General features: G+C 38.5%; 1 protein-coding gene across 3 annotated transcripts; it reads left to right on the top strand.

Annotated features, from left to right (window-relative positions):
• The first annotated feature begins 298 nt into the window (after positions 1 to 298).
• Positions 299 to 25,862, top strand: wdr26a (WD repeat domain 26a). 3 transcript variants are annotated; one of them, XM_058053884.2, is made up of 15 exons: positions 648 to 774; positions 843 to 935; positions 3,182 to 3,281; positions 3,394 to 3,450; positions 5,796 to 5,932; positions 9,020 to 9,117; positions 9,453 to 9,609; positions 12,121 to 12,259; positions 12,347 to 12,487; positions 12,931 to 13,050; positions 14,736 to 14,881; positions 17,941 to 18,019; positions 20,642 to 20,771; positions 20,838 to 21,032; positions 22,263 to 25,862. In XM_058053884.2, the coding sequence occupies exons 1-15, from the start codon at positions 764 to 766 to the stop codon at positions 22,283 to 22,285; spliced, it is 1,626 nt and encodes a 541-aa protein (XP_057909867.2). In that variant the 5' UTR covers positions 648 to 763; the 3' UTR covers positions 22,286 to 25,862. The 3 variants fall into 3 exon arrangements, with proteins under 3 accessions (XP_057909866.2, XP_057909867.2, XP_057909868.2); XM_058053883.2 differs by having other exon boundaries at positions 299 to 935; positions 22,263 to 25,861; XM_058053885.2 differs by lacking the exons at positions 648 to 774; positions 843 to 935 and adding an exon at positions 1,444 to 1,649.
• Positions 25,863 to 26,303: the final 441 nt, after the last annotated feature.

Genomic DNA, 26,303 nt, shown 5'->3' with positions numbered 1-26,303 from the left:
AATATTTTAAAAACCTCATTAAAACACAAAATTATTAAAACTACATTACACACAAAAAGAAATAAAAATAATACATAAAACACACAAAAAAATACTTAAAACACAAATATATTTTAAAAACCTAATTAAAATACAAAATTATTAAAACTACATATTACACACAAAAAGAAATAAAAATAATACATAAAACACACACACAAAAAACTTAAACCAGAAAAAAGAATAAAAAGTACACGGTGGTGAGACACGTGTGCGCCCCTAGCGGTGACGTGCCCAGAAAACATGAAGGAATTTCCGCTGACGTCACTGCGTAAGTCCTAGCAGGCTGCAGCTGTCTGAGAGCAACAATAACAAGCCTCATCCAGCAGCTACTTCAACACGACCGAAGCGCGACATGACAGCGCCAAATACTACCACATTTAGCAAGATGTGGCGGTCTAAGTAAGCCTCGCCTTCGTCTCCTCTTCCTCTGAGTCGAATTCCGCGTTTTCGTCGCAGCAAGCGCCGCGAATCAAACAGCAGACTCGGCCGCTAGGGAACAAGACAGTTCGGGGCTGCATCTGGGTCAGTGGGCCTATCGGCAGCTGTACCGGTGCTTGATCATCCGTTCCGTGTCATCTTCTGCATCCAAACCGTGCTAGCATGCAGGCTAACGGGGACGCACAAGACAGAGACCCGGAATTGTCCTGTCGAAACGGCACCCAGAACTGCGAGTCGTCCGCCACCGGGGCAGCTCGCTCCAACGGACTTGTGTCAGTCAACAATGGAAACACGGTGAGTACAAACAACGGAGTGTCAGCACAGCCTGCGTCCAACAACAACAACAACAACCCAACCGACAGCAACTGTGGCAGCAAGAAGAAGAAGCGCTTGTCTCAGTCCGAGGAAGACGTCATCAGGCTCATCGGACAACATTTACACGATTTAGGTCTCAAGTAAGTGTCATCCTCCAACTCTGGCCGTCATTTACTCCCCATGACATGTTTACACAAACATACTGAAATGCAAACCTTAACACAAAAATGGAAGTACGGTCTTTTATGACGTCACTTACGATGAATGCTTATGTTATTTGGCTAATGACTTAATGACCACTTTTGCCAAAATAACCTCATTTGACCTCATACTATATTCAGTGTCGGGCACTACTACACCTTCATAAACGGACTTATTTACCAGAGAGTAATTATTGGGATCATTTTTTGTGAAAAAACATTAAAATATGTGGCGTGTGTCTCATGGAACCACCTGCTTGTGGTCTGTGTTTGACGTTGGGAGTTCCGATGTTGGTGAATGTACCTTGCGTGTGATTGGTGGAGAATGAAATGTGGGCGTGGAGAAGACACAGAGACGAGTGATGGGCATAGATAAATAGCACATTTCTTATTTCGATACAATACAGTTTAGTTATTAGCATTGAAAAAATAAACAAATGCGCGTAAGCCTTATTAGTTTGTGTTTGTTTTCTCCCCGAAGTGTACGCGTGTGTGGTTAGTGACGTGAGCGGACATTTACGTCATTAGTGTGGTTCATCGTAGAAATTACGCACACACCTGTGTGGCGGGGACAAACTTTTTGTTGGCAGGCAGATTATTGTACTTTACAAGGCACGTGAAGTGGTAAAACACCGGAAGAGATGCAATGCTTCGGTGCGTGACGCGTCATCAATGTTATCCTCATGTCTGAGGTGGGGTTTTTGATTAGTTTATTTGTCTCACCAATACCGATACTGGTTACAGTAAAGACGTTATTCTTGACGTTACTAAAAACATGAAGGTGGTGGTGGTTAATCTCGCTGCCAAATCGTGTCTGCGAGCGAACACACCTTCACTGAAGGTAAATATAACCTTAATTCATTCATTCCGTTCATTCATTCATCTGTATGGATTTAGAATAGTTTTTGCATGTAAACTATATTTGAGAAACCAGGAAAACTAGTTTTGTGTCAAAGTGATGATGACATCATAGACGCGCGACGTCACGTAGGGACTTCCGGTTCCAGTTGCCATTTTGTTTAGCCAGCAAATTGGATAATACATTATGAATACCAATTATGATACCAAGTAAATACAAGGCCAGTATCGCAGATGCCAATGAAAAATCTGAAAAAAATAAATTTTAATTCAGGAAATAATTATTTTATTATTTGTTTGTTTTTTTCAAGTGTTTTCCTGATATTAGTTATATTAATTATATTAATGAAGTAAATCTAAAACACAAACGTTTTTATTTGGAAACAACACAAAGCACAAAATCACGTTCTTCTTAAATAAACAAAGCTCACAAAATTGTCATTCCACAACAAATATTATAAAATTATAATAAAATTCAATAATGCAACTAATTCTGTTTTCAAGTTGCATTGATGTTTTATCTTTTTAGGAAATATAATACAGTGGGGAAAAAACATTTCAGCCCTTGATTGCACTTCTTTCCCTTCAAAGTCAACATTTTCACTCAAGAACAAATTTTCAAAGAGATTTAAAGCAAATTATTTGCGCAAGTACCAACAATTTTTTGAGCTGACGGTAATAAATATACATAAAAATGGAAATATTGTGGTATTGTAAGCAGAAAACTGAAATTGGTTGAAAATTAAACAAAAGTGCAGAAATGGAAAAAAAATACATATTACAGAACTAAAGCCAAAATATGAAGAGAAAAAAATAAAATATAATAATTTTAAAACAAATTTGTAAAGAAACTCATCGCCAACACGGAACAAACCATGGACACGGGAGGAGATGATTGGCTGTCGGATGTGGAGGGAATCTCGGGACATCAGAGCAGTTCAGGGGAGGAAAATCGGCCTGTGTTGATCAAGTAGCAGATCTTGCTAGTATTGAAGATAAACTTACATAAATGTCCGTATAAATGAATGTACCTACCCCATATGTTTACTCTGGCGCCAACGCATTCCCAAGCCGCTGCTGCTTTTCTAGATTCCTTTTTAGAAAATGTCACATAGCTCCGGAAAAGTATTACTTGCGAGAGTGTACTGATTAGAATCCTGTCCGTTTACTTTTTCACTATGTGGCCGAATCCAAAACAGCTCACCTGGTGGGCATCCAACTTTGTGGATGTCTCCAAATGAGGCTACACACCCATTGTGTGTGTGTGTGTGTATGATACGCATGCTGCATATCCATTTCGCGTCTTATTTTCAACTCTTTGTTTGTAGTCAGACGGTGGACCTCCTGATGCAAGAATCGGGCTGCAGGCTGGAGCATCCTTCTGCCACCAAGTTTCGTAATCATGTCATGGAAGGAGAATGGGACAAGGTTGAAACCCATTCTTTTCTGAATGACCGTATTCTCAGGATGCAAGAAATCCCATTGTTTTATTTGCCATGTGAAATTCATTAATCACTTTGGATGTACCTCCCTCATTTAGGCTGAAAGTGATCTAAATGAGCTGAAGGCACTGATGCATTCTCCTACTGCTATAGTGGTGAGTCACTCTCAACACAAAAACAACACATTTCTAACCCACTTAAGCACTACAGCTATTTCTATTATTTGAAGTAGCAGTGTTATTTCAAGTCTGCTGCCGTTCTAATGGTGGACGGGTTGAACTAATGAGACTTGGCAACGACATATGTACACTAGAGGTGTGAATCTCAGCACTGAGGACGATTCGATACGATACTTTAACGATACATAGAATTTTCTGGCGATACCATTCACCCTCTTTGCGATACGATGAATTCAGTATGGTCCTACATAAAGGATATGGCTTTATTCCTTATTGGCATCTGGCAGTAAATTCAACTAAAGTGCTGTTTGTCTTTTTTACTATGCACCACTTCTTCACCATTCTTTTTCCATCTTAAAACAGCAACCACTTTTCCTCACAATGTCACATCTTTATGCAATTACAATAGCAGTGGTTCAGTGGTGGAGTACAACAATTAAACAATAATTACTGCTGTAAAAAATACAGTATACAGTAACAGCAAAGTGAAAGTGACACTTTCAACAGTGCAATCAATGTTTGTTTATATTCCTGTCTGCTTAGCATACTGCTCCTGTCTGCTAAACATACTGCTAATATGAATGCACTAGGAGCTAGGCTAATACAGTAGTGAGGAGCAGAAAGTGTAAAACAACTTATAACCTTTTAAAATTGTTTCCAAATTGAGGAAATTGCTGTTCTAATGTCACCTGCTGTGCTGAATACTCCTTCAGTGGGGGGGGCAAATAGCTCCTGGACAATTTGGAAAGCAGTGGAAGATCCACTGACCTGATTTGCTTGTTTTTTCCCCGGTGTCCGATGAGGAACTAGACGGGGAGGTGGCGGTAGACTTGTCCGTGTTGTGGTGTTCACTTTTTAAGGGGGGGTCAGTTTGCATTGTTGCCGTTGTCTTAACACGACATTCTTTGCAAATGACGGACATTTTGTTGAGCTTTCCGCCTTTCTTTGAGAATCTGTAGTGTTTCCAAACATACCATTTAAACCAGGGGTCTCAAACTCAATTTACTTGGGGGCCACTGGAGCTCGGGTCTGGGTGAGACTGGGCCGCATCAGGTTTTCCAAAAAAACGCTTTTATTAAAAACAATTTTTTTTTAAAAACTTCGCTTTGGTTCAAATTTTCTACAAGAAAAGCTCTGATAAAACATTCCACTGTTCTCAAATATCTTACGTTTTATTTTTCGACACAAAATAAGATGAAAAATAAACAAATCAAGAATAAAGAAAATCAGTAATAAATAAATATAATAATAATAATAATAAAACAGCAAATAATAAAAACTTAAGAAACCACATATAGTTGGTGGGTAGACAAATGATTTTTTTCAGATTAAAATGAACAAAGCATGATTAGAGCCCTGTAGACATGACAAAACACGACTATAGTCACATTTATACTCTTTTTATTTACAACATATTGCGCAACTGCAGGGTCTTGAGACACATGCTAACTCGCAAACTAGAGAGCTAGCGACCTAAACGGTAGCCTTCAAGTTATTTCCTTTAAACTTAAATAGCCAAAAACTTACCACTTCCACACGGATAGGGAGGATAACTATTAGCAGTTATTTAACCTTTAACATGAACATGAATCAAACATAATAATTTTTTCCAGGTACATGATACCATACAGCATCCATATCAAACTTGCGCAAGCCGCACTAACATTAAACTTTCATATCAAGGCGGGGGCCTCAAACTAGTGTCCTGCGGGCCACATTTGGCCCGCGGGCCGCGTGTTTGAGACCCCTGATTTAAACATTGCGGGGGGTTAAATATAGAAACTTCCTCTCTGCTGCTTGCATGCGAACGTCCATGCTGTTGTACTAGTAGTTGTATGTGCCCCACTACTTCCGTCCGTATTCGATACAAAATGCGAAATAATGATGGGGAACAGCATATGGGGTGAAGTTGAACATTAATAAAACGGCGCTTGCATCGGATTTTACCGATACCCCCAAACGCATCATGATGAATCTAGATTTCACCCGTCAATTGCATCCATAACGAGTGAATGAGCTGATGCACTCGCGAATCGATGTATCGATAAATAACGATTATTTTCCACACCCTTAATGTACGCATGAGCAATTCACATTTTTTAACTTCCCATCCTGATACTTGAATTTGTGTATCTGCAGCTACTGATACAATTCAAATACCAGAATAGAAGTCACAGGACTTAGCACAAATGCTCAGTGAGGGATAAGTCTGACTTGTGCGCTAACGTCATGTCATCATTTGTTATGGTTGAGCCATGCAGAATACCAAACATGTCTGATGCCTTTTTCTTCTTTGTCATCTTGCCTTTCGGATGGTGCAGCGTATGAAGTTCCTGCTGCTGCAGCAAAAGTACCTGGAGTACTTGGAGGACAGTAAAGTGTTGGAAGCTCTGCAGGTTCTCAGGGCCGAACTCACTCCTCTCAAGTACAACACGGAGCGCATCCACATTCTGAGCGGGTCAGTTCCCCTACTGTTGCTATCAATAATCATCATGTTTTGCTTTTTTTTTTTTTATCAAACAACTCATTTACCTTAAGTGTGTCACTGTTCATAATGCAATATGTCTAAATAGGTGGATTTAAATGTATTTTATTTGTAGCGACCCGACTGCACATGAACAACAAACAGGCGAACATAAACTGGTATTTTTTTGCAAAATAGCGGCAAGGTATGCCAATCCCCTTTATGCTACGACGTGTATGTTATTTTTAAAATCAGCCCACTCTTACATGGGGCGCAGGAAGCTCCCTTTTAATCAGTCCTGATGCAAATGAGTGACGTGCATGAAAAGAATCACATAAAATTTGTTTATTGCATCAAGGCTTTTTGACTTTGTCAGGAAACTCTATTTCAACAAAATAAAACCCAAAAAATAGTTTTTACTACATTTTAAAATGGTCTGGTTGAAATTATGACCACCGTATTGTTAGGGTCGTTTTGGACCCGGTTATAATAATATGACTATAAAGCAATATTTTGAGCCAGAACTGAAATCATAAGTGTACAATTAGCCAACACAATAACAACCAGCTCCTCTTCCCATCATGTAAGCTTCAGGGGATTCTCATTTTGACCGCTTTTCCAGTATACCAGCAGAAAAACAAGGTCCAGACATGTGAGGTGAATTCACTCATTTGACTGATGTCAATCACATTTACAATTTGGATCATGGAAAGAATGGCAAGAAGTACAGTGAAGATCTGGACCTGTTCTGCTTTTTCATTTCACTTTATACTAAAGTTCTGTTGCTGAAAACAATCACTTTTTCTACATTTTCTTGACATGAATATATATGGGTCAAAATTCACCCCAACACCATAGATGTTTCTTTAGCGATTAATACTCAAATGAGAAAATAAATACAACTAATTGATTTAAGAGATATGTTCTATATCCCTCAGTAATAGCCAGGTAACAAAAGAACCTTCAATTTATGAATATGATTCTTTTGAGGTTCATTTGGCCATTTTTGGAAATAGAAATGGAGGGGTATAGTGACAAAAAAAGGCCTACATGCCCACACCAAAAGTATTAAAAGCAACATTTTCATGGATGAGGAAGCCTAAGAAGGTAACCAAGACATGAGAAGCAAATTTGATGGTAACTTATTGTTTTTAGTGTGTTTTATAGCTGATTTAACACACGGGTCAAAACCGAAAGAGATGATACCCGAAAGCTAACACAAGAGGAAGGTTAAGGACGTTCTAAGTAGTTTCAAAATGCAAAATGAAGAAATGGGAGTGAGATAAAAAAAAGAGTAAGCAGTTTATTGCAAACAGGCATTCAAGTGAAATAGGCTGTTCATCAGCTGATCAAAAGTTTAAGAGCACAGGCTTTAAAAGGGAAAATCTTGGCAGAAATGTGGATTCAATGTCGTTTTCTGGTATTGACACTCATGAACTCTTGGTGGGATTGTTGAGCTGCATCAGCAAGGCCTCTGGCAGCGCACCATTGCTGCTGAGGGTGGACGCAGTAAGACAGTCATTGCGAACTTCTTCCAAGATCCTGAGCCAGAGGATCCCATTGGCTGTCCGTCAAGACACAGGACCATGCTCGACCCAAATGAAAGTCGTTACTGGTGCTAAGTGCAGTCCAATAACCATCAGGTGCCCTTTGCCAGAGAAGGCTTCTGCCAGAGGACATCTCATCTCCTTCAAGGGCACAAAATTGTCCGTTTGTAATTTGCAGAACACCGAACATGGGACATTGAAAGTGGAAGTAAGTTTTATTCTCTGATAAAAATGTAACCCCACGGCAAAGTGGAGCGGGGAGCCATCATGATCCTTCAATGGAACAATGGAACTTCAGGTTGTGCAGGGCCGTCAAACGGCAGGCATCTACGTATGTGGAGATGTTGCAGGGGGCATCCTTCATGACGGAAGAACCCTCGTCTGTGTGGTAATGACAGTCTTTTTCAACAGGACAACGCTGCACTTCACAAAGGACTTCTTCCAGAGGAATAAGCTCACAATTTTGGACTGTTCCCCTCATCTAAATCCAATGGAGAACATTTGAGGATGGATGGCAAGGAAAGTTAACAGAAATGAACAGTAGATGCCCTCCGTGAAGCCATCTTCACCACCTGGAGCGACATTCCCACTAGCCACCTAGAGACTGGCATCAAGCATACTTTTTCTATATTTGGATTATATGGAATGGATTGAGTAAGGACCTCAAACAATGCACAACGATGAGCCAATTAAAGAAACAATACAAGCAGTTGATGTTTGCTAAATACAAGGATGAAGAGTCTTGAACCAGTCATGGTGTGCTATATATATCACTATATTGACACTTACTATGGTACACATTATGGCATTGGATGCTCATATCACCTCCTACTTTGGTACGAGGTGCATTATTTAAAAAAAAAACAACAACCTTAAACTGTATTATGGAAAGCAGGAAGTGAACAAATGAAACAGTTAGTGATTGTAAAAGTACCAGATGGAGGGGTAGGATTTAATAAGCTTTGCTTCTTCCTACTCCTTTTGGACATGTGGAACTGGGAACTGATTATAGGATGCACTCAATTGTAATCTGATGCATGTTCAAATGAAATAAAAACATTACCATTACCATATTTTAGGAGGGTTGCAGGGTTTTTATGAGTTATGGTCTTAAAACTTATGAACAGCAAATTTCACTTGTTTGCAATCGATTGCTCACTCAAATGCTCCTATTTCTGCATTTTGAATCTATACTTAATATACATCCTTAAAATCCAACAGTGCAAATTGTCAAACCTTGCAGTTGTAATATAATTAATGCGCTTGCATCAGCCACAACACAACAGAGTCACAGAGAGTTTGGTGCTCTTCTATAACTTCTACACTATTCCGCCCTGAACACATCAAGAGCAGTACCATTCCAAGGTCATATATTTATCTATGATTTTTTGATTTTTGTAATGTAATCATGAGCACTGGTTACTTCAACGTGTATGACTTCAAGTATTTTCAAGATTTACTTTCATTTTTTTGCAGCCTAGAACAATACAATGACATGTGTTTGTGCTAAGAAAGTTGATCGTGTGCTGTGAAGGTACCTGATGTGCAGTCATGCAGAGGACCTACGAGCCAAATCTGACTGGGAAGGCAAAGGCACTGCGTCCCGAACGAAGCTGCTGGACAAACTCCAGAGTGAGTGCGGTCTGACTCACACACAGCCAACTGTATATGGCGTACACGCTGTCTCTTACATCGTTTTACCATGTGGGATGTAATAGTACATTTATTCATAATCTGATTTGTTTGGGATGGTACACATTGAGTCAAGTACATGAAGTGTTGATTTCATTGTTGCTGTGTTTTTTTTTTCATTTTTCTTAAATTACATTTTTCTAATGTGCTGCAGCCCAATAAAAACAACAGCTGCACATTGGACACCCCTGATAGACCATTTTCAAGGGTTGGGGTTAGTGGGCTTCTATACAGTATGTGCTATATAATGTGTGTGTGTGTGTGCTCGTGTACAGCTTACCTGCCACCATCGGTGATGCTGCCTCCCCGCCGACTGCAGACTCTGTTAAAGCAGGCGGTGGAGCTACAGAGGGAGCGTTGCCTCTACCACAACACAAAGCTGGACAGTGGACTGGACTCTGTGTCTTTGCTGCTGGACCACGGCTGCAGCCGGTAAGAACCCATTATAACCCTACTACTGTACTTGGATTTTTTTCCAATATAAATTTGGAATATTGGTATTTGTCGTCGGTGACTGTAAACATGTTTCTGGTTTCCTTTTATGAATAATTATAGAAATAGAAAATGGATGGGTGGAAATTGAGCATTGCCTGGACTGCTATGGGGGGCAGCAGTGCCAGATTTGTAGTTTGTGATAACTTCTTTTTTTTTATTCAATAGTGTTTATCACCTTTTATTACTGGCAACATTGTTTGTTGCCAGTGGGTTATTTAGCATAAAAAAAACAGTGAGAGCAGCGCTTGCTTGAGACCTTTTTTATCGAAAACGGAATCATATGAAAAAAATGATTAGACCAGCCTTGTTTCTACAGTTTATTTCTTCACTTTAAAACTGGTACAACTAAAGGTATTGTAAATTCGTTTTTTATAAATATGCCGACAACAAAAATAGCCATTTCCGAAGTTTTATTGATAATAATCAAATCACTTCTATTATTCTTCCATCAATAACTGTGGCTTAGGAGACTTAGGGAAATACAGTTATAATTTTACTGCTCACTGCCAAATGTTCTCGACGTGAAACACATGAAAGAGCAGGAACAGTTGGTCCTCTCTCCAACACAGCAGTTTATTTATTTCTTCTACGCAACTACAACCATCGAGCCATCCAAGCATGCTCTGCTAATTGACAGAAAATAGCCATATTAAGTATATATATATATATATGTGTATATATATATATATATATATATGTATGTGTGTATATATATATATATATATATATATATGAATAATATACATTGAGGAAATGTATATGGAAAATATACATTGAAATATACATCGATTTTGTTCCTTCACTCATTCTTTTGTCTATCTACTTCACTTGCATCTAAAATAGGTGCTAAAGGCTTCGGTTCTCACCGCTAGGCCTGTTAGCATTAGCGAATATACACATGTATATACACAGACTTTCTTTTCTCACATAAACAACTAACATACATTACAGAGGCATCAAAAGTCACTCTACAAGACTATACTACATATCGTGGTGTACTTAAAAACACTTCTTTTTCACCAAACTGAAACACATGAAAGAGCGGGAACAGTTGGTCGTCTCTCCAACACAGCAGTTGATTTATTTTTTCTGCTACGCAACTACAATCATCTACAATCATCGACCCATTCAAGCTTCCTCTGCTAATTGACAGGAAATAGCCAAATTAAGATAATATATATAAGAAAAATATACATTGAAATATACATCCATTTTGTTCCTTCACTCATTCTTTTGTCTACTTCACTTGCACCTAAAATGTGTGCTAAAGGCGGCCAGGCTTCGGTTCTCACCGCTAGGCCTGTTAGCATTAGTGAATATACACATCTATACACACAGACCTTCTTTTCTCACATAAACAACTAACATACAGTACAGAGGCATCAAAAGTCACTCTACATGTCTATACTACCTATCGTGGTGTACTTAAAAAACACTTCTTTTTCACCAACCTGAAACACATGAAAGAGCGGGAACAGTTGGTCGTCTCTCCATCACAGCAGTTGATTTATTTCTTCTTCACCGCTGTCTGTGGCCTTCCCAACAACCAAGCCGCAACGCCCCCTGTGGCGCCACTGTGCAACAGCACCGAGCAGCCAAAGTGCCCTACTTTCAACCACAAATTATAGGAAGATTAAATGAAAACCCCTTTGTTTTTGTTGTGTGCGTTTTTTTTCACACCTTTAGACTTTTGGGCATTCCATGTTGTCATATTGATTGTATTCTCCAGGTAACATACTTGTAGTGGTACCAGACATTCAAATGAACAAACAAGACTGGTCTAATCATTTTTTCTACGACTATAGTGAACTTTGGTCTTTGCAACCCACCCCAAATATTTCAACTTTCTTCTTAAATAATCTTTCAAAATTTTCTTTTGTAATAATAAAATTTTATTCCCTGACTATTTTGACTATTCCCATATTATAACTTTCCCCCAACCTAATTTTTCAATATCTTATTTTTTTTAATATTTGTTTTGTATTTCAAAGCTGTGTTCCTAAAATGACATTATTTTTCCTATTATTATTTTTATATTACAAGATTATTCTCCTAATATTGTGACTTTTTTTCTCATATTCTATGACTTTATTCTTGCAAAATTCAAATTTTTTTTGGCTGTTGTCTTTTTGTTTGTTTGTTTTCCAACTATTTCAACTTAACTCGTACATTTTCTTCTGGTAATTATGACGGTATTCCCATATACATTATGCTTGTAACTTTTTCCATTACCTGATTTAAAAAAACTACATCTTTATTCATTGTTTTGTTTTGTTTCTCATAATATTACAACTTGAATGAACTTGAAAAATCATGTGTTCTCTAATATATATATATATATATATATATATAATATATATATATATATATATAACTAATATTATTTTTGTAATGTTACAATGATGCTACGTTTGACTTGTAACCGTTGTAATTCCTTGATTGCTGTAGGAAACAGTTCCCCTGCTACACTCAACAAATCCTTACTGAACACTGCAACGAAGTCTGGTTCTGCAAATTCTCCAACAATGGCACCAAATTGGCAACCGGCTCCAAAGACACCACAGTGATTATCTGGCACGTCGACACGGTAATCCATGGTCACTTGATGTCACTGTCCTCTGTTGGGGATGACTTTTCACATGCCAGCTGGAACACTGTTTGGTTTTCAAAATAGGAAACAAGACAGGTGAAGTTGATGAAGACTCTGGAGGGTCACGCGTACGGGGTCTCCTACTTGGCGTGGAGCCCCGACGATTCCTATCTCATCGCCTGTGGTCCCGATGACTGCTCTGAGTTGTGGCTGTGGAATGTACAGGTACGATGGATGGATGGATGGAAAATGATTCTTCATTGACTCATTCCTTCCAGCCACAGCCCCTTAATAAGCGGCCATTTTTTCCCACTCTTGCAGCCCTGCTCTTTCTGCTATATCAAAGCTTTATCCACTTCTATGTTGATGCTTTCTGATAGATGAAGGCACATTTTTGATCTCCAAATGCTACTAGTATGAGTGGTTTCCTCGATACACTTTGGGAACAGTATGAACAAAACAAAACGGTGCCATCTCCTGGATGTGGTGAACACATGCAACACCAAAGTCAAGATGTTGATGCTGGTAAATCAGGGGTGTCCAAAGTGCAGCCATTTTGAAATACTGTTTAGTAACGGATAATATCTCTTTGTTTATCTGTACTGTACGCACTGCCCTAAAGAAACGTGACTTGAATGCAAGCGTGTGCTCTGTGCTGTTTTGTGTAGACGGGGGAGTTACGAACAAAGATGAGTCAGTCTCATGAAGATAGCCTCACCAGCGTGGCGTGGAATCCAGATGGCAAACGCTTCATCACGGGTGGGCAGAGAGGCCAGTTCTACCAGTGTGTGAGTATCTTTCTCAGCACACACAATTATTATTAACTTAGTAACTGTTTTTTACACTTAAATGTTTCAGACCATCAAACATTTTTTGTCAATGACATAACAACTGACTACAAAATGCATTTTAAATGAAACTTTTTATTATTAATGGAGAAGAAACACCCAAACCTACATGGCTCTGTGTGGAAAAAGTCATTGCCCCCCATAACTTAACTGAACTCTATCAGTGTGGAAAAGGCCATTTCTTACATTTTGGGACTCCAGCCAACCACAGTGCGAAAACATGGAACTGTGGTGAACCTTCCCAGGAGTGGCCGAACAAGCAAAATGACCCCAAGAACGCAGTGATGACTCATCCAAGAGGTCACAAAAGACCCCACAACAACATCCAAAGAAGTGCAGGCCTCACTTGCCTCAGTTAATAATACAGTAAAGTCTCGTTATAATGAATTACTACTTATTACGATACTATTTTCATTTCCCGGCAAATTTCTAGTCTTTTATGATATAATTAGTTCCGTTATTATGATAATCCGGTTACTACGATGCCCTTTTCATCTCCCGACAGCCAATTTGGTCTGCTTATATCGATACAAAAGCAGCTTAAATCAATCTTTGCTTAAGGATTTCAATACCAAAAAAGAACACGGCGAACGACTGCTTCCAGTCAACTTTATTTTTCACACTTCCACCACCAGAGCGCAGCACACGCACCGATTCCCGCACTTCCTGGTTCACAGGTCATGCTCAACCCGCCCCACATAGCTGGCCAAACACATGCCTGCAACAAAAGAACCAACTGACATAGCATACACACCTATTCCAACGAAGACACAAGCGTACAAATACATGTATTTAATTGTGTTGTATTCAGATATCTTTTTCACTGTTTTTCATATGTACATGCTGGCGTTCGTTGGTTCTTCTGTTGCAGGCATGTGTTTGGCCAGCTATGTGGGGCGGGTTGAGCATGACCTGTGAACCAGGAAGTGCGGGAATTGGTGTGTGTGCTGCGCTCTGGTGGTGGAAGTGTGGAAAAATAAAGTTGACTGGAAGCAGCCGTTCGCCGTGTTCTTTTTTGGTATTGAAATCCTTAAGCAAAGATTGATTTAAGCTGCTCGACATTGTTCTATACTATAGAACAATGCATTATTGCCCACTTTTAATGCAGTTCGGCGCAGGATCGGATATATGGATAGTCCGGTTATATCAGTATTTTTTCAGACTTCCGAGAATATCGATATAACGAGACTTTACTGTAATAATAATACATTACAGTGCTGTAAGAGACTCATGGCAAGCTATCACAAATGCTTGATTGCAGTTGTTGCTGCTAAAGATGACCCAACCAGTTACTAGCTTTGGGGGGGAATCACTTGTTCACACAGGGCCATGGAGCTTTGGATTTTTTTTCTTCCTTATTCATAAAAAGTTTAAATGAAAAACAGCATTTTATGTTGAGTTGTTTTGTCATTGACTAATATTTAAATTTATTTGATTATTTGAAACGTTCAAGTGTAACAAAAAAAGCAGTCAGGAAGGGGTCAAACACCTTTTCACACAACTGTATTGCAGAACTAAGTGGATTATTTCCAACGTTTACATGATTCTAAAATGAAAATGTCTCCTCGCCAGGACCATACCAACTGTAGGAAAGGGTTAACAGGTGTATCCTTTTTGTCTCGCAGGACTTGGATGGAAACCTGCTGGACTCCTGGGAAGGCGTTCGTGTGCAGTGCTTGTGGTGTTTGGGCGATGGCCGCACTGTCCTCGCGTCCGACACTCACCAGCGCATCCGTGGATACAATTTTGAAGACCTGACCGACAGAAACATGTAAGTCAGTTGCATTTGCCTTTACTAATAATAAATTTACTGGTCGACTCTGATTTGGATCAACAGTTGCAATAAAAGTCATCTTCAATTGCCATTGTTCACCCGAGCCACATCCGTGTTTAATCCCTAATTATCTTAAACACATTTAAGATCAGATCAGATATGACAGATCAGTGACGCGGGACGTTCAGTTTCACATGTTTTGACAAGTTTCAGCTTGTTGTGGATCATGCCAGCCACAGTAGCCCGTATCAAGTCTGGTGCTTGTGTGTCTCACGGAACAATGACCTACAGTGCATCCGGAAAGTATTCACAGCGCTTCACTTTTTCTACATTTTGTCATGTTACAGCCTCATTCCAAACTGTATTAAATTAATCTCTTACCTCAAAATTCTACACAAAATACTTCATTATGACAATGTGAAAAAAGGTTTTTTTGACATGTTTTGAATTTATTAAAAATAGAAAACAAAAAAATCACATTTACATAAGTATTCACAGCCTTTGCTTAATACTTTGTTGATCCACCTTTGGCAGCAATTACAGCCTCAAGTCTTTTTGAATATGATCCCACAAGTTTAGCACACCTATCTTTAGGCAGTTTTGCCCATTCTTCTTTGCAATAAGTCTCAAGCTCCATCAGGTTGGATGGGAGACGTCTGTGCACAGCCATTTTCAGATCTCTCCAGAGATGTTCGATCGGATTCAAGTCTGGACTCTGGCTGGGCCACTCCAGGACATTCACGGAGTGGTTCTGAAGCCAATCTTTTGAGATCTTGGCTGTGTGCTTCAGGTCGTTGTCCTGCTGAAAAATGAACCTTCGCCCCAGCCTGAGGTCAAGAGCGCTCTGGAGCAGGTTTTCATCCTGGATATTTCCATTCCTTCTATCCTGACTAGTCTGCCAGTTCCTGCTGCTGAAAAACATCCCCACAGCATGATGCTGCCACCACCATGCTTCACTGTAGGGATGGTATTGGCCTGGTGATGAGCAGTGCCTGGTTTCCTCCAAACATGGCGCCTGGCATTCACACCAAAGAGTTCAATCTTTGTCTCATCAGACCAGAGAATTTTCTTTCTCATGGTCTGAGAGTCATTCAGGTGCTTTTTGGCAAATTCCAGACGGGCTGCCATGTTCCTTTTACTAAGGAGTGGCTTTCGTCTGGCCACTCTACCATACAGCCCTGATTGGTGGATTGTTGCAGAGATGGTTGTCTTTCTGGAAGGCTCTCCTCTCTCCACAGAGAGCTGGAGCTCTGACAGAGTGACCATCGGGGCCTTGGTCACCTCCCTGACTAAGGCCCTTCTTCCCCGATCGCTCAGTTTAGAAGGCCGGCCAGCTCTGGGAAGAGTCCTGGTGGTTCCAAACGTCTTCCATTTACGAATAATGGAGGCCACTGTGCTCATTGGGACCTTCAAAGCAACAGAAATTTTTCTGTATCCTTCCCCAGATTTGTGCCTCAAGACAATCCTGTCTCGCAGGTCTACAGACAGTTCTTTTGACTTCATGCTTGGTGTTTGTGCTCTGACATACACAGTCAACTGTGGGACCTTATATAGACAGGTGTGTGCCTTTCCAAATCATGTCCAATCAACTGAATTTACTGCAGGTGGACTCCAATTAAGCTGTAGAAAGATCTCAATTGATCAGTGGAAAAAAGATGCACCTGAGCTCAATTTTGAGCTTCATGGCTGTGAATACTTATCTAAATGTGATTTCTTAGTTTTCTATTTTTAATAAATTCAAAAAAAGTCAAAAAAAACTTTTTCACATTGTCATAATGGAGTATTTTGTGTAGAATTTTGAGGTAAGAGATTAAATTAATACAATTTGGAATGAGGCTGTAACATGACAAAATGTGAAGCGCTGTGAATACTTTACGGATGCACTGTATACACTAAGTGAGCAATGTGGAATCGTCTTCTATATATTTGTATTTTATTTTATTTAGCCATTTCTATGCTTAATTTGAGTTTTTTTTTAAAAGCGGTTCTTGTTGGGTGTTGGTAAAACACGGACTGCGTAATTCCGGTGGTAATTTGCAAACCAATCCTTGCAAATCTTGAAATGAACCAATCAGAATCGTTTATTTGGACCGCGGTCCGCAGTCCACAGTGACCGTTTTACCCACTTGGCAATCACCCAATCAGCGATGGTTTGACTAGGAAAACATCTATCATGGCGTCCCTGCCAACATGGTCTAATTCTTCAAAAACTTGTGAAGGAAAACAACAAAAAGTGATGAACCAGTGCCTCCTAAACAAGTATTTTATTAGCGGCAGCAAATCAAATGATGGCACAGGTGAGTGAATCACATGGCTGTGACAATTTGAAGTGGTCACAATGAAACACCTCCGATTAGATCCAATACCAAGTGTTGATTTTGCACAAGCTACAAAATCTAGCGCTTCCATTTCTCGGTGGATTTTTCTCACCTTTGCCTCACAAATTATTGTTTGACCATTGAGCATTTTTTTCTGGACTTTACTAGTACACAAATGTGTCTATTCAATAATGTTTCATAGTGGTGCACAACTTATAAATCCGGATTTCCATGCAACGTCATGATCTATGTAGGAAAACAACCACAAAACATGATCATCATTTCATCTTTATTTGAGATTCTCATGTGATGCCACAAAAATGAGATGATATCATTATGGCAGTCTTTTCATTTTACTTGGGGCAAGTAGTTCTCACCTTAAGGATTCCCCATAGGCAAGTCATTTTTGTTTTTAATGTAGAGCCCTGATATTCAACCAAGAACAAGGATGATATATTGGTATATTTTTGAAAAACCTTCACAGAGTGACGCTGCAATGTGGAGAGGGACGACTATCACAATGCTTGAGGCAAAAACATTACCAGCCAAGCATAAAAATGAACATGTATGCTATACATTTGACCTATTTCTAAAAGATTTCTGACTTATGGCCGAGGAGTGGGGAAAAATTTGTCTTTGGAGAAGGAAAAAACAAAATCTGCTAATTTGCATGGTTATAAATACGTGGGGATACTCGTCTGTTACTCAATGTTGTCGGTGGTTAATGTTTGCTTCCAGAGTCCAGGAGGACCATCCCATCATGTCCTTCACGGTCTCCAAGAATGGAAGACTAGCTCTGCTCAATGTTGCGACACAGGTGAGTGCCGTGTTAGCTCCTCCCACTAGATGTGAAATAACACCCCCATAATCACTGTTACACGCCTGTTATCCAATATCATAGACATTACGGATCAAAATGTATCTTTGTGATAGATGATTCGATTTGAATCTAGATACAAGTTACGATATGATTAAAAAAAAAACAACACAATTTTAAAAACAGAATGAGTCCATATGATTTGATGCAGTGTACAAATGATTCTCCAGTTAATGTTTGTGGATGTAGATATTAATCTTACATTATATATGACATGATCCATGCTGCTCAGATGAGAGTGATTCGATATTGGTGTGATGTACATTTTGTATCAAAATGGAAAAACTTGGAATGGACCATTAATGGAAGAGAAATTCAAAGTGCCATTGCGGGCGACAAGAGAGTGACCGTGCCGATGATGTGACCAGTTTTACACTAGAACTATGGTTCAGTCTAATACGGAAACTTAATACACATTTGCAAGTTCATATATTACATGCGGAGTTCCCCAGGGGCCAAAATTGTTCAACTCAATGATATCTCCAAAGTAACGAAAGACTTAAAGCTGGTATTATTTGCGGATGATACCACTGCTTTTTGTTCTGGAGAGAGTACAGACCAAATCATTAGAAAGGTCAGAGAAGAAATGGTCACACTAAAAAGATGGTTTGATGATAATAGATTGTCCTTGAACCTAAATAAAACTAAAATCATGCTGTTTGGTAGCAGCAGAAAGGACACGCACCAGCAAATACAAATAGAGGGTGTGGACATTGAAAGGGTGAATGAAAATACATTTCTGGGGATCACAATAGATGAAAATATGAGCTGGAAACCTTATATTACAAATATACAACATAAGGTGGCCAGAAATATTTCAGTATTGAACAAAGCAAAATTTGTGCTCAATCAGAAATCACTCCACACTCTTTATTGCTCTCTGGTTCTACCATATCTTACTTATTGTGTGGAAATATGGGCTAATAACTATAAAAGCAATCTTCACTGGTTAAATGTACTGCAAAAAAGGTCAGTAAGGATAATTCATAATGCCGCCTCCTTATTTCTAAAATCACAAATACTTCAACTTGCTGATATAGTTCATCTTCAAACAGCTGAAATAATGCATAAGGCTAAAAATAAGCAATGAGCTAAAAATGTCACCCAATACTTCTCTACAAGAGAGGAGAAATATGATCTCAGGGAAGAAGTACATTTGAAACACTTCTATGCTAGGACTACGTTATGCTAGCCATAGCATTTCAGTATGTGGAATCAAACTATGGAATGGATTGGTAAGGAAATCAAACAATGCACAACGATGAGCCAATTCAAGAAACAATACAAGCAGTTGGTGTTTGCTAAATACAGGGATTATTTGTTTTGTTTATTGTTTCAGGACCCGATTGTGAACTAGGATTCCTTATTGATAAATGGAATATTTTTTTATTAGTGCATTGAAAACCAGTTAATGATCTACTAAATATGTTTTTTAACATTGGAGCCCTCTCAACATGAAATAGCACCCCTACCTTTACACTCCTACTATGCAATATAGTGGCCATAATAAGAAAGAATAAGACATTGTATGAACTAACACATCTTGGCAATTGGGGGAGTCACATGATCATGATCATCACATGAGTACATCCTATGGCGGCTAGTCATCAATATAACATTCCTGACACCTAGTGACCAGTGTAGAATACTAGATAGTGTAGAATACTAGATAGTATTCTACTATCTAAAATAGTTCATTAATTCATTCATTTTCTTCCGCTTTTCCTAATGAGGGTGGCGGGGGTGCTGGAGCCTATCCCAGCTGTCTTTGGGCGAGAGGCGGGGTCCACCCTGGACTGGTGGCCAGTCAATCACAGGGCACATATAGACAAACAACCATTCACACTCACATTCATACCTATGGACATTTGGAGTGGCTAATTAACCTAGCATGTTTTTGGAATGTGGGAGGAAACCGGAGTACCCGGAGAAAACCCACGCATGCACGGGGAGAACATGCAAACTCCACACAGGGATGGCCGAGGGTGGAATTGAACCCTTGTCTCCGAGCTGTGAGGTCTGCACCCTAACCACTCGACCGCCGTGCCGCCCCAGAAATAGTTCATATAGTTGAAATAGTAATAGAACTAATACTAAATAGATCATAGCGTTATATTTGTAAATTAATTATTTTAATCTCCACTTGGGCATCTCTGTGTGGAGTTTGCATGTTCTCCCCGTGCATGCGTGGCTTTTCTCCGGGTACTCCGGTTTCCTCCCACATTCCAAAAACATGCTAGGTTAATTAACGACTCCAAATTGTCCATAGGTATGAATGTGAGTGTGAATGGTTGTTTGTCTATATGTGCCCTGTGATTGGCTGGCCACCAGTCCAGGGTATACCCCGCCTCAGCCTACCCCCGTGACCCTAGTGAGGATAAGCGGCATAGAAAATAGAACGGCAAAAACTCCTTATGTGTCATTCAAATATTTCAAGTTCAATCCTAAATATACTGAATAATATCAACAATGTAACAACACATTTGCATAAAAATCAGGCTAGTATTGATCCGATATTGATACTCACCTTGGTAAGGATATTTGGATTGAATGTGTTTTTAGGGCGTGCACCTGTGGGACCTGCAGGATCGAGTGCTGGTGAGGAAGTACCAAGGTGTGACGCAAGGCTTCTACACCATCCACTCCTGCTTCGGAGGCCACAACGAAGACTTCGTTGCTAGCGGCAGTGAAGGCAAGTGGCCATTTACCGCCACACGGAGGAGTGATGTCAGCTGACAAAGCTTCCATCTTTCTACAGACCACAAAGTTTACATCTGGCATCGGCGCAGCGAGTTGCCCATTGCGGAGCTGACCGGTCACACCCGCACAGTCAACTGCGTCAGCTGGAATCCCGTACTGCCCGGGCTGCTGGCGAGCGCCTCCGACGATGGCACGGTCCGAATCTGGGGACCCGCCCCTTTCCTCGATGTTCAGGAAGCAGAGGGACTCAACGGTAGGAAGTTGTTGGGGGGAGGGCTGATGTCTTAACTTCCATGGACGCGTCACATCAATAGTCACATTTACATGGAACCAAATATTCCAATTCCATTCGGGTTATTTGCTCAAACGGAAAGAATGTATACGCCTCATTCCGAAAGAAAAGTGCCAATCCGAATGAATATATAAACGGATTCCCAGGGGTGAAATATTCCTTTCCCCAATCCGATTGAGGTAGTATCTTGTAACCGCTCAATCGGAAAGTTCTTCGTGGTGTTTTTCTTCCTCTGTTGTTTATTGGCGGTTGGCAAGCAGCTTTGGTGTGCATTAGCGCCATCTGTGGAACAGAATCTTAACCCTTCTATACGCCATTCACAAGTCCACTTTTATTCAAAAAGAAAATACATATCTATATAAAACATGTGCCGAGCTTAATTATAAAATATTAGCAATTGAGTATATTTCTTAATATTATATAATATATTTATATATATATAATATATTATTATTCTAATATTATTTTCTGTAATATTTATTTTCTTTCTATTTTTGCAATATTATGACTTTATTCCCATCATTGCATAAGTGTTTTTTAAATAACATATTTTTATAACCGTATGACTTTATTTCTAGAATATTTTGACTTTATAACTTTTTCCCCAACCTAACAACCTGTTTTTTCTGTAATATTTCTTCTCTGTGCTACTGACATTATTTAGCCTCATAATATACTTTATTGTAGTAAATTAAAATAAACTGCTTTTTCCATTTTTGCAGGGTTTTTTAACATTTCCAAATATTTAAATATAATAATAAATCTAATATTAAATAATCTTAAAATATTAATTTTATTCACTAAAATGACCAAATTTTTCCCATATCATTTCCACTTTTTTATTATCCCCACTTTTTTCCTTGTTAGAATATAATTTTTGACTTTAATCTTTGGTTTCTATTTCAACTTCCTTCTTAGAAATGTTCATTTTGGAATATTTTAACCTTATTCCCATAATAATAATAATATTACCTTTTGCCCTATTTTGATTTGCTTGTTTCTCATATTTCAACTTTAAGCTGTTATTTTTGCCTTTGAAAATGATGATATTCTCGTAAAATTTGTAAAAAAAAAACTTTTTTCCCTGAATATTTATCATTTGTGCTTGTAAAAAATGTCAATTTTTCCTGCACGTAGAGCAGTAAGTACATAACAGCGACCGTGATCCCTGTCCTGTCGTGGTCCCGCCAGATTGTTGCAGCATGGACAGCTGATGTGGCGCGGCCGCTGCTTGCCGGGAAGCCGAGGAGTGCCAAGACTCTGTTGAAACTTGAACGGCTGAAGCTTTGCTGATTGGGCAGCTGCTTCCTGGAGGCGGGACCAGTGTGTCGGCAAGTCACGGAGATGCCAGACTCGATCGCACGTCCATTGTGTGGCACACCTCCTCCTGATTGGATGATCACCACCACGTAGGACCATCCTCCTCCTCTTATTTATTATCACAGACGTTTATTTACAGTGTTCCCTTATATAGCTGGTGGAGGGTGTGTGTGTGTGTGCGCGCGTGTGTGCGTGTGTGTGTGTGTTTGCTGTCTTCAGCCCTTCTTTCCCCGACCTTTGAAGGATTTGACCTGCAGGAGAACAATGGATGTAATCCCCACCCGAGAGGTCTTGTTAAAGAAATATCCTCCACTAATCAAATAAGTGCAGAAGAGATTTGACGCCTTCACACCTCCCCACACCTGCCACTCGCCTCTTTTAGTACGTTTCACTTTTATTTAGCGCCTTTTCATTTATAGCAGGGGGTGTCCAAAATGCGGCGCGTGGATGATTGGAAAAATATGCAGTGATTTTACAAGAATAAAGTCAAAATATTAAGAAGAAAAAAGTTGTAATTGAGAAAATGTTGTCATTTTTGATGCATAAAGTTGACATATTCAATAAAAAATACATTATTTTTCCAAGTTGTAATATTATGAAAAGCAAAACAGAAAAATGTCTTATTTTTCTTGTCTTTTTTTATATCCGGTTGTGGAAAAAGTTACGTTTAGACAAAATATTCTGGGAATAAAAACACAATTACCAGAAGGAAATTTGCAAGAAAAAAGTTAAAACAGCTGAGCGTAAATTATGTCATTTTGGTAGCATCAAGTTGACATATCCAATAAAAAATACATTATTTTTCCAAGTTGTAATATTATGAAAAGCAAAACAGAAAAATTTCTTATTTTTCTTGTCTTTCTTTTATATCAGGTTGTGGAAAAAGTTACGTTTAGACAAAATAAATATTCTGGGAATAAAGTCACATTTTGCAAGAAAAAACAGAGAGGAAAATGATGTCATTTTGGTAGCATAAAGTTTAAGTATTAATGAAAAATAAATTTTTCGCACCTATAATAGGATGAGGAAAAAAAACTGCGAAAAGTGTTTATTTTGGGGGATTGTGGAAAAAGCTGAAATAGTTGGGAAATATCAAAAATAACAATAAAAAAAGTAATAAACTTGTAATATTAAGAATATTATAAATGTAAAAAGACAAGTCATATTATCAGAAAACAGCAAAAAGTTTTCATTTTTTAAATTTAGGTTTGCGGAAAAAGTTAAGTTAGCAGGATAAAGTCATAATATTGGAATAAAGTTTGAATTATGATGAGAAAAATGTTGCAAAATGTCAAAGATTATTTGCAATTTGATGAGAACAAACTCATAATTGTCATTTTAGACGTTTAAAGTTCAAGAAGTCCAAGTCGTAATATTATGACAGAATATTATTTTCGAAAATTAGGAAAAAAATTTCCGGACTATAAGTCGCACTTTTTTTCATAGGTTGGCTGTTCCTGTGACTTTATATTATAATAATAATAATAATAAAATGTATAAATCATTTACCTGCAAAAAATGCGACTTGTACTCCAGTGTGACTTATGTATGTTTTTTTCTACCTAATTATGCATTTTTGGCCTTGTGTGAGCGACTTATAGTCCAGAAAATACGGTATTTGGAGAATGAAGTCAAAATATGATGGGAGTGTAGTCAGAATTACAAGGAAGAAAATTAGTATGAAAAAAGTTTTTAAAAATGGTGGAGATAATAGTGGTGGTCTAAATTTTATGAAAATGAAGGCAAAATTATGTCATTTTAGTTGTGAAATACTGAAAAAAAAGCATTTTAATAAATTGTAAATTGAGAAAGATTTTGGAGAATTAGGTGAGGGAATATTTTGGGGATGGAGTCATAAAATTATGAAAAGAACATGAAGATTATTTAAGAAGAAGGCTGAAATATTTGGGGCAAAAAGGCAGAAAAAATTGGAAAAAGTATCAAAAAAGAGTGGATACTAAAAATATGCTTTTCCACTTACAAGACAAAGTTTTACTTTTTCTGGGAATATATCAAAACTCTTAGCTTCTCTTTTCATCTGTCGGTATGTGGCGCTTAATATTTTCTGTAATATTTCTTTTTTTTCTATTTTTGTAATATGACTTTATTTCCATCATTGCACAAGTTTTTTTTAAATAACATATTTTTATATGTTATGTTTTTAATTCTTTTTTAAATAACATGTTTTTATATGTTATGTTTTTAAGTTTTTTTTAAATAACATTTTTATAACCGTATGACTTTATTCCTAGAATATTTTGACTTTATAACTTTTTTCCCCAACCTAACAACCTGTTTTTTCTGTAATATTTCTCAATATTAATATTATTCTAATATTTTCTGTAATATTTTTTTTCTTTCTATTTTTGTAATATTATGACTTTATTCCCATCATTGCACAAGTTTTTTTTTTAAATAACATATTTTTATAACAATAAAAAGGCAGCAAAAATTGGAAAAAGTATCAAAAAAAGTGGATACTAAAAAAATGCCTTTTCCGCTTATAAGACAAAGTTTTACTTTTTCTTGGAATATATCAAACCTCTTAGCGTCTCTTTTCATCTGTCGGTATGTGGCGCTTGCTGGAAAAAGTTTGGACACCCCTGATTCATAGCTTCCAGCCAATAGAACTTGAACTTTTCGCGTTATTCCGGACTTTGACTTCCTGACCTGGATTCATTTCTAATGCTAATGCTCATGGCGTTGCAGCTGTGCGTTTATTTTCACTTGGTGTGCGTGGGGGCCCGTCTAGAACCGGTGAACCGGCGTGCTCCAAATACACCGACACCGGTGGACGTGCTGGGCGTGAATGTAGAATCCCTCTTCCCTGGAAGAGCGCGTGACCACGGAGAAAAAGGAAATCATGTTGAACTTATTCACAAACGTGTAAAAAAAAAAGCCAAACGGTGAATTTGTACAAATCTGGTTTCTGTTGTCGTATGTGCTGTATATTTGTCTTATGGCATGTGTCGGACGGGACAACAAGAAATGCGTCACAGGGTTCCTAGATTTTTATTTTGGAGTTGTGTGACCGTTATGGGAATATTTACACAACACAAAAAATGGAAGTAAATTCACACGGGAGGAGTCGTTTCATGTCTATAAGGAATATCTCACATTAGAAATGGCTTTTATACATTTTTCAGAAAGACTGCACTTGCCTCACTTGTACTTGGAAGCCTGTTTATCTGTCCTCACATCATCACCGAACACACGCACACACACACACACACGAGTCAGTCCCAGCTGTGGTGTTCTAGTTTCTGCTTCTAATTTCTGTTCTTTGTGTACTTGGGGCTTCTCAAAGTAGGAACTTCCTTTGCTTGCAGGTGGTTTCTGCCAGACGCCATTTGACATTTTAATGTGTGATTTACACAAGTGATTGTACTGTTGTGTATTGTCCTGTAAACATATTTGAAATAAAGATTCAGGGTTTAAAAATCCCTTCATGTTCAGTTTTCTACAATTTCCCGCACATTCTTTGTGCCGAGACTAAGTCTGATGCCGTTTATTCATTCCAGAAGGTCAGATTTACCAAATCAAATTCCCACAAAAAACAATGTAATCCAACCCAAACGTTCTAGAAAGCCAATGATGCATTCTGCAGCCAACAATGATTGTCACACTTACACTCAGATCATCAAACTAATGGAAATATTAGTCAATGACAACACAACTGAACACATAATGCAGTTTTTAAATGATTAAATTAAATTTTTCAAAAAAAACAACTGCAATCAAGCGTTTGTGCTAACTTGCAATGAGTCTCTTACAGCGCTGTGGAGGAATGTTGGCCCGCCTATATTGTATGAATTGATATACAGTGGTGTGAAAAAGTGTTGGCCATCCTTAGCAGCAACAACTGCAATCAAACATTTGTGAGCAAATACAGTGCATCCGGAAAGTATTCAC

Source organism: Doryrhamphus excisus, linkage group LG5 (genome assembly GCF_037039965.1).
Source record: "Doryrhamphus excisus strain RoL-2023G ecotype Guam linkage group LG5, RoL_Dexc_Guam_v1.1, whole genome shotgun sequence".
NCBI lineage: Eukaryota > Metazoa > Chordata > Actinopteri > Syngnathiformes > Syngnathidae > Doryrhamphus > Doryrhamphus excisus.
The sequence above is the reverse complement of the archived record's forward strand: the minus strand, read 5'-3'. Positions and strand labels throughout refer to the sequence as shown.